The following is an 8708-nucleotide window of genomic DNA, read 5'->3' as shown; positions in this document are numbered from 1 at the left end:
AAAGATCTTTTTTTTAGTGCCCTGCAGAAGCTACATAAAATACTTGCATATTTTCCAAAAGACAAAATAAGAACAATTTACCGCTCAATCATCATGTGCAAATGTTTACACCCCCTCAATTTTAACATATTGTATTTCCTTTTGGAGCATCAGTAAATGTTTTCACCATTTGCCTAATAGTTGTCACAGTGTGAAAATATAGATCTCAAAAACCATACAGTCACTGCTGGAAAGTGTTAAAATATGCAGAAGATGCTGGAAAACCAAAGAATGTGCTGGACCTGGAAGAATTTTCTGAAGAACTGTTGGCTGAACATGACAGACAAACACAGGACTTATAATAAAAACAAATCATAAAAACAGCCATAGATTATCCAGGTAATGACATGCAGTACTGAGAATCAATTAAGTGTACTGGGGGACTGGGGAGAGTCAGCCCAACGTTGCATTCCTATTTCTTGTGATTGGTAGAAACTCGCATTATAGCAGAATATTGTAGTGGAGGTTCATGAAAAACAAGTTGTTTCCATACGTGAAAATGCAGGGCGATCACTAGCAGTTCAGTTGCAAATATATTTTATATCAGGGATTGAATTGCACAGGGCTGTTACTAGGGCATCAAGTCCTTGAACAGTTTTTTGTGTGCCCCCTTAAAAAAGTAGTGCAACCTTTTTTTTTTTAAATGTTACAATTATTACAAATATTTAATTATTTAATGAAGTTATGCATAATTAGCATATGAACTGCAAATATGATGTTTAAGAAAATATATTTATTTAAAAGGGTTGTAGACTTTTAATATAAGCATGTCTGTGTTAAAAGTTGGCTATGCTTTGATGAACCAATAGAATGCTAGAACATATTGACTCCAGATGTATTAATTTATATATTTATACCTTTAACGTCAAATATGACATCACGAGAATGACACACATTACTAGTTGTCTAATTGGCCAGTTCCAATAAGAGATATTGTTAGCTTCCAGGTCAGTTGCAGTTGTTTCCTTTAATGAGGAAGAAAGTTCCAACTGCGACTCCCAACAGTCCAAGAGTTAGACCCACTCCACAGAACACTGCTGGACCAACACTTGGGAGGGCGACATCAACATCTGGAAGAAACATGAATAGGATATTGGAAGATGCATGAAAATATGATTTAAAAGAGAGAGGGAGAGAGAGATTTTTGATTTTTACACACCTTTATTAACAACTTCCTTTTACAATTTCAACATTTTTTTTTCCTTTCAATTTAAAAATCTATACAAAATTTTCCTCCAAAATTAAAAACCTTAAAAAAAGAAAAATCACAAAACCATAATTAAATTTTCCTCTTCATCAACTGTGCACAAAATTTGACCAATTCCCCAAATTTCATTAAAAACCAATAAATTATTTGTCATTTTATAAAAACCAAATTCTGCTCTAATTCTTGCAGTTATTAGTGCTTTAAAAGTCAATTCAGGGTCCACTGAACATTCACCTTTTAATTTCCTCTTTCTTGTCAACCATATTGCTAACTTTGCTTCACCCACTATGAAGTTAATCAAAGAAATATTCTTCCTGTTTGCAGCAACATATTTAAGACCAAATATAAAATTGACTTTGCTAAACACTTCTCCTAATTTTCTGAAACAATCTTCCAAAGTCAAAAATAATCTTCTTAATCTAAAACAGTATAAGAAGACATGATCTATTGATTCCTCATCATTACAAAAAACACGTTCCTTTACCACATTGGGATCAAAATGTGCCCCATGTTTATTTGTGGCTATAGCCCAGTGAACAATTCTCCACTGGAGATCTGCAGTCCGTTTCTCTATTGGAGGTTTATATAGGGACCTCCAGCATCCCTTAGGGGAAAAATCCACCCCAAAAAGATCTGACCATTTTGATTCCTTTACTTTCTTTAGGAAGGAGTAGTGAAAAACTTTCACACATGTTACATGAATTGCTTTCTTTGATACTTCTTCAAGAGTTATTAATTGTGGAGTTCTAAAATTAAGAATTGAGTTCTCCTCTGGTTGATCTTCAATGGCTGCAGAAATTTTTAACTCTGGAAATTCATAATTCTCATCTTTCTGTAGAGTCATTTCAATTTCTTGAGGCTGTCTAAATACAGAAGGTAAAAACAAAAAAATTCTATTTAATATTATCTTCATGAACCTGACAGACTTGATGCCTGTCAGACAACACATCTCTTTATTTGTTGCCATTCCTCAAATCAGATACCTTAGTACATTGTGCTTTTGCCATTACAGATCTTAAGCTCTTTCAGACTTAGTTCTTTTACTTCTATTAGAGAATTACTAAAAAGAGGTTCATGTTGTATCCAGTTTCTGAAATCTGAAACATCTCTCTCCACTTTAAAAATTGATTTCCATGCTTTTAAGACTGACTGATAAAAAGAAGAGGTACCACTCAAATCCAAATCTGTCAGCCTTATTAAAAAAAGGCTGTTTATCATATTTGAAATGTCCACTTTTTGCAATAAAGCACAAGCCGTATCAGTCCACATGGATTCCCCAGAATACAACAGTCTTTGCACAGCTTGAATTCTGAAGGTCATAATCTGACTTTGTATATCCATTAGTCCATGTCCACCTTCATTGACTGGCAAAAAGAGCACAGCAGCCTTTATTCAGTGGTATCCAGACCAAAAAAAATCAATTAACCTCTTTTGAATTTCACAAACAACATCATTTGGTGGATTTATTACAATTATTTTATGCCAGATAATAGAGGCAACCAAATTGTTGATAACCAGGGCCCTTCCTCTATATGATAGTTTAGGTAACACCCACTTCCATCTGGACAATTTTCCACACACTTTTTCAATTATACCATTCCAGTTCTTTTTTTTTATATAATCTTCCTTCCCTAGATAAACCCCTAGGAACTTCAGCCCTTCATTTCCCCATTTAACTCCACCTGGGAGTACTGGAGGAGGCTTCTCTTGCCAGTTCCCCATAATGAAACCTTCACTTTTGTTCCAGTTAACCCTTGCAGAAGAGGCTTTTTCATAAATATTCAAGCTTTCTTTTAATGCTTCAACATCATTTTTGTTTTTTATAAAAACAGTAATATCATCTGCATAAGCAGATATTTTAATAGGCCTATTTTCAAAACCTTTAACCTTAAAACCTTGTAAATTGTTTCTCAATTGACAAAGTAGGGGTTCAATTACTAAAGAATAGAGTTGTCCTGACAAAGGACATCCCTGTCTAATACCCCTATTTATTAAAACTGGTTGACTAAGCCCACCTCCTACCTTTAACATAACAGATGCCCCTGTATATAAAAGTTTTATCCCTGATAAAAAAAGAATTTCCCATTCCAAAAGCTTTGAGAGTATTAAACAAATAACAATGATCAACTCTATCAAAAGCCTTTTCTTGATCAATAGAAAATATACCCAAATCTTGATTTTCCATGTATGCCAAATCAATTACATCTCTTAAAAGAAAAAGATTATCCATTATAGTTCTATTTGGTATACAATAAGTCTGATTTCTTTGTATCAAAAACTCAAGGTATTTTTTTAATCTATTTGAAAAACACTTTGCAAGAATTTTATAATCTGTACATAATAGTGCTAATGGTCTCCAATTTTTTAAAAGACCAAGGTCACCTTTCTTAGGTAATAATGAAAGTACAGCCCTCTTACAACTAGTTGGCAATTCCTTATTTTCAAAGGAGGCTTTAAAAACTTCCATTATATCTTCCTTTAGTACAGACCAAAAATGTTTATAAAATTCTGCAGGAATTCCAGCAATACCAGGGGCTTTACCAACAGAAAGTTGCTGAACTGCTTCTGACAGTTCTTTTATTGTTATTTCAGAGTCCAACTCCTTTTGTTGTTCAATATCCAGTTTAGGTATATCTTTGAGCAAAAAGTCCATACTTGAAACATCACACTTTTGTGCTCCAAACAAGTCCTTATAAAAATCTATTGCAAGCATCCTCATTTATTTTGGATCAGATGTCAAAGTTCCATTGTCACGTTTCAGATGTAACATCTGTTTTCCTTCCATTTCTTTTCTTTCTAAATTAAAAAAGAAGGAACTAGGAGCATCCATATCTTTCAATAATAAAAAACGAGCTCTAATTAAAGCTCCTTTTGCATTTTCATGGAGAAGAGTTCCCAAAGCTTTCTTTCTTTTCTCCAACATGCTTACATCTGTTAAATTATTGTTAACTGCATTTATTTCAAGTTTTTCAATGTCTCTCTCAAGTTCTCTGATTGTCTTTTTAATCAAACTATTACTGTGGGCAGCATAATTTTGACATAATAATTTCTTATTTGGGTTTTTCCCACTTCCCACCATTGTAAAATATTATCATAATCATTTTTCCTTTCTTTCCAATTACTCCACAATAATACAAATTTCTCACAGAATGTTACATCATGCAATAATTTGACATTAAAATGCCAATAAAAACTAAAACTTCTGGATTTTTTCAAACTTATTTCAAATGAACACAAGTGATGATCTGTAAAACCATTTGGGGAAATAACTGATTTTTGCACTCTATTATTCTTACTTCTACTAATATAAAACCTATATAGCCTTGCTGAACTAATACGATCACTAGAAGCTTTTATCCATGTGTACTGTCTTACCAGTGGATGATGTTCTCTCCAAACATTAAATAAATCATAATCTCTAATGATATTACTTAAAATAGTTGCTGAAGGAGGACAAGGCTCCTCTCCATTTCTATCCAAAGTAAAGTATAAAGTGCAATTCCAATCACCGCCTAAAATCAAAACTACATTCTTATCAAAAGCTTTTAAAGTATCATTTACTTTCTTAAAAAACTTAATTCTCTCTGCTCCATTATTTGGGGCATATATATTAATAAATACAAACAATGAGCCCATTATTTCAACCTGGACAGCTAGACCCCTACCCTTTTCTATCTCACAAGTAGAAATAATAGTCATATTTATATTTTTACCAAAATGAATGGCAACACCCCCACTTAAATTAGAGCCATGACTAAAGAAAATGTTTCCCTCCCACCACATTCTCCAGTCTATCTCATCCATCATATCACTATGGGTTTCTTGTAAGAAAGCAATATTAATATTTTTGGTCTGTATATATTTAGTTAGAACTGCCCTTATGTTTTTTTCCCTCCCTCCATTTACATTAATGGATCCTATTTTTAAACTCTCCATAAAAAGAGGGAAAAGAAAGAAAAAAAAGAGGAGGACAGAAAAGAAAAACAATTTAAGATTAAAAAGAAGATTCACCCTTTGTGACATTAAACAGACTTAATTAGTCTAGGCGGACATTTTCCTCTTCTTAATTTTGTTACAATTTTCTTTAGTCTAAACCTTTTCCTTCTGCTAAGTTCTTCAAATCCTACTGATTTCTGTATTTTCATTACTGAAATCAAGAACTTATTAACATCTGGAAAAAACTCTCTAACTTCAAACTTTCTTCCAAAAGTTTCATCCAGAAACTCATTGATTTCTTTTACAGCATACAACTGTTCATCCCCACACTGAGAAGGGATATCCGACATTTCAGACGTTATCATCATCCTCATCATCACCTTCCTCCATTCCATGACCAGTTCCCTCTTCTGTCTGTGAAACTAAAGAGTGATCTTCACTTTTATCACCTGTACTATCTGTTTCAAGAGTACATGTGACTTTACATCCTTCAACTTCAACACTTCTCCAACAATTTTCCTCAACTACTTCACTCACTGTAGGCCTACTTTCTTCACTCCCCTGTACAGCCTTACCATTTGCATCCTCACTTTTTTCCGCATCAAGTTGATCTTTCCCTGCTTCAGTTTTCTGCTCTTCAACTATTGGCAAAACAACTTCAATTCCATTTGGATTTTCATGTCTTTCAATCTGCTTTTTGTGTGGACAAGCATTCTTCTTATGTCCAATATCACCACACTCAAAACATATTAGACTACCTGTGTTCGCATAAATCATATAGGCCTAGGACTTCCCTTCGTGCTGAATGTGAAAAGAGATATCCAAAGACGGCGAATCCAAAAACATAAACACTTGGCGTCTAAACGAGAGCACGTGCTTTAAAGCTTGATTTTTACAACCTAGCGGAATCATTTTTATTCTGCTAGCAAGTTTTCCAAACCGGAGTAATTCCCGTTCAATTTCACAGTTAGGTATGAACGGTGGCACATTAGAAATAGTAACTTTGATTGAAAGCGAAACCAGCGGTGAGATAACACAGAAAACTCCACTTACCCACACTCCGCTCTCAATCAACCGACCAACCAAACTTTGCTCCTTAAGAAGATTACAACGGCCTTGTTCATTCGTGAGGCAGAAATTATGCTTTCAAAACCAATTTGTTCACCCACCGCGACAAGTACATCTTCCACAGATGCATCAGCAACAGGCACACACCTGACTCCATGACGGAGCGAAAGAGAGGACTCCCACCCACTTGGGTGAGCCTCCATTCTCACACCCCGCCACGAGGCCAGTCGAAAAATAAAATAAATAAATAAATTAAATTAATTAAATAAATAAATAAATAAATAGCAAAGTAAGGAAAAAGAAAACCACAGCAAACAAATAAACAAAACAAACAAAAACAAACTCCCCAAAAAAGAGGAAAATTAGTTGCTCTTCTCACCCGTGAAACGCTCACGCACCCCACACTCCCGACATGCAACACACATTCGAGAGAGAGAGAGAGAGAGAGAGAGAGAGCGAGAGAGAGAGAGTAATATCCATTTATTCTATTTGAAAATCCCACTCACCCCATGTTTTGGTCTGAGGTTGACCCTGGAGGGCTATGTGGTTCACCGTGCAGCTGTAAATGTCTCCTTCAATAGGTGTAAACCTAACAGTAGAGAAGGCGTTGAAGGTACCATCTGCCTTTGGGCGGTACTGGCTTAAACTCATGCCCTCTGTCACATTAACATTATTCTTAGTCCATGAGATGCTGAGAGATGGAGGATAGAAGCTGGTCACATGACAGACAAGGGTGTTCTGAATACCCAGCTGCACATCATCCTTTGGATAGATGGATGTTTGGGGTGCATCTAGAAACAAAACTAACTATTTTTTAATTCATTCAAACAAATATAGATATCATCGTAATACACTTTTGAGGCAAAACTTGATGACAATGGATGCATACAACTCATTTCTTTTCTGTTATCACATAGATTAAAAGTTCACATCATGTAACACTTCATAACATAACTCATGAATTTGGTTTTGAATAAAATAGGTAGTAGCAATAAGTAGCATCATGATTAAGCATTCATAACGAGTTGAGTTGTTATAACTGCCTAACTTTTCATGCACTTGTAGATGGGATATTAATTATTAATGATCCCCTTTATAAATAGTTACCATATCCTTGTATGTATATATACACTATTGATGTTGATTCAGAAAATCAAATTAAATGCATGTTTTCATGCCTTACCCATTTCTGGTGGTGGGCTCTTGAAAATGTTAGTCAGAGTGTCTACATCACTTTTGCATCCTTTCATTTCAATAACACTGGTTTCATAATAACCAGGAAATACTATAGGATTTCCAAAATCAGGTAATGTTACTACTCCTCTCTTCTGATTATAGTCGGCATGCCACATTTCCTCTCCATCAATTCCATGCATATCCTCTCCATCTGTCTCAGAGCATCCATGAATTCCAAAATATTCATGTAATACTGAAATAGAAATCGCATAAAAAAGTTATAATTTAGTTATTCACATGAAATAGCTATGACTCTGAGTCAATTAATTAGCTTCTACTATGGTTACCACACCTCAAGATGTTTTATTTCAAGACGTTTGTCGGGTTTTTGTCTTTAAAACAATCTTTTGTGTAGGAATCATTTTTACACATCTCATCCCAATCCTCCTAATTCCAAAACCCTACTTTGCTTGTGTTACGAATGGAGACTCAGGCAGGGGATCCAAGTGCAGCGTTTATATACAGTGTAAGCGTGGTCGTACAGGCAGGGTAAATCAGGAGCAAACAGGAACAGCAATGACAGGCAGAGTCGTAGTCAGGGTACAGGCAGTAAATGGAGGCAGGCAGATAACACTCACAGGTAGGTATACAAGGCAAAGGTCAGGACAGGCAGCAACGGGTCGATAAACAGGAAACAGGCAGGATTGGTAACAGACAGGCAAACAGGATATAACGCTCAGAATTGTAACAGTGTTAACAAGACTTCGCCGTGAGGTGGTGTGTGTATGAGTCTTTTATAGTCCAGGTAATGTGTTGGCAGCTGGGTGTGGTGATTAGTGTGGAGTGATTGTGAAGTGAGTGCAGGTGATGAGCAATGGAGGATCATGGGAAATGTAGTCCGGGATGTGACAGGAACAGACGTGATCGTGACATAACGCCCCCTCCCGGAAGGCGCGTCCTCGCGGCGTAGATGACACCAATAGGGAGGGGGTGGTGCATTGGAGCTCTAGTGGCGGACAGGAACGAGTCTCCAATGCAGGTTCCCGGGCCGCCATGGCGGGTCAGGTGCTACGGGCAGCCATGGCGGGTCAGGTGCCACGGGCAGCCATGGTGAGTCCGGAGTGTCAGAAGGCCATGGGGGATCAGGTGGCTTGGGTAACCTCGGCAGGTCAGGTGACTTGAGCAACCACGGCAGGTCAGGCGGGTCAGGTGGCTTGGGCAGCCACAGCAGGTCAGGTGGTCTGGGTAACCACGGTAGGTCAGGTGGTTTGGGTAACCACGG

The 8708-nt window shown here is 36.5% G+C and overlaps 1 protein-coding gene across 2 annotated transcripts in view; it reads right to left on the bottom strand.

Annotated features, from left to right (window-relative positions):
• The window catches only part of LOC125280327 (HLA class II histocompatibility antigen, DP alpha 1 chain-like), a 9880-nt gene continuing 1172 nt past the window's right edge, over positions 1-8708 (bottom strand). The window contains exons 2-4 of one of the 2 annotated variants that reach the window (XM_048210804.1): positions 7434-7679; positions 6757-7041; positions 1-1109 (exon numbers count right to left, since the gene is read on the bottom strand). In XM_048210804.1, coding sequence (XP_048066761.1) covers positions 988-1109; positions 6757-7041; positions 7434-7679 — 653 coding nt within the window. In that variant the 3' untranslated portion in view covers positions 1-987. The remainder of the gene's footprint in view (positions 1110-6756; positions 7042-7433; positions 7680-8708) is intronic. The other variant, XM_048210805.1, reaches the window with a different exon arrangement.

Source organism: Megalobrama amblycephala, linkage group LG12, assembly GCF_018812025.1.
Source record: "Megalobrama amblycephala isolate DHTTF-2021 linkage group LG12, ASM1881202v1, whole genome shotgun sequence".
Classification (NCBI taxonomy): domain Eukaryota; kingdom Metazoa; phylum Chordata; class Actinopteri; order Cypriniformes; family Xenocyprididae; genus Megalobrama; species Megalobrama amblycephala.
This window is presented reverse-complemented; position numbering and strand designations above follow the sequence as displayed.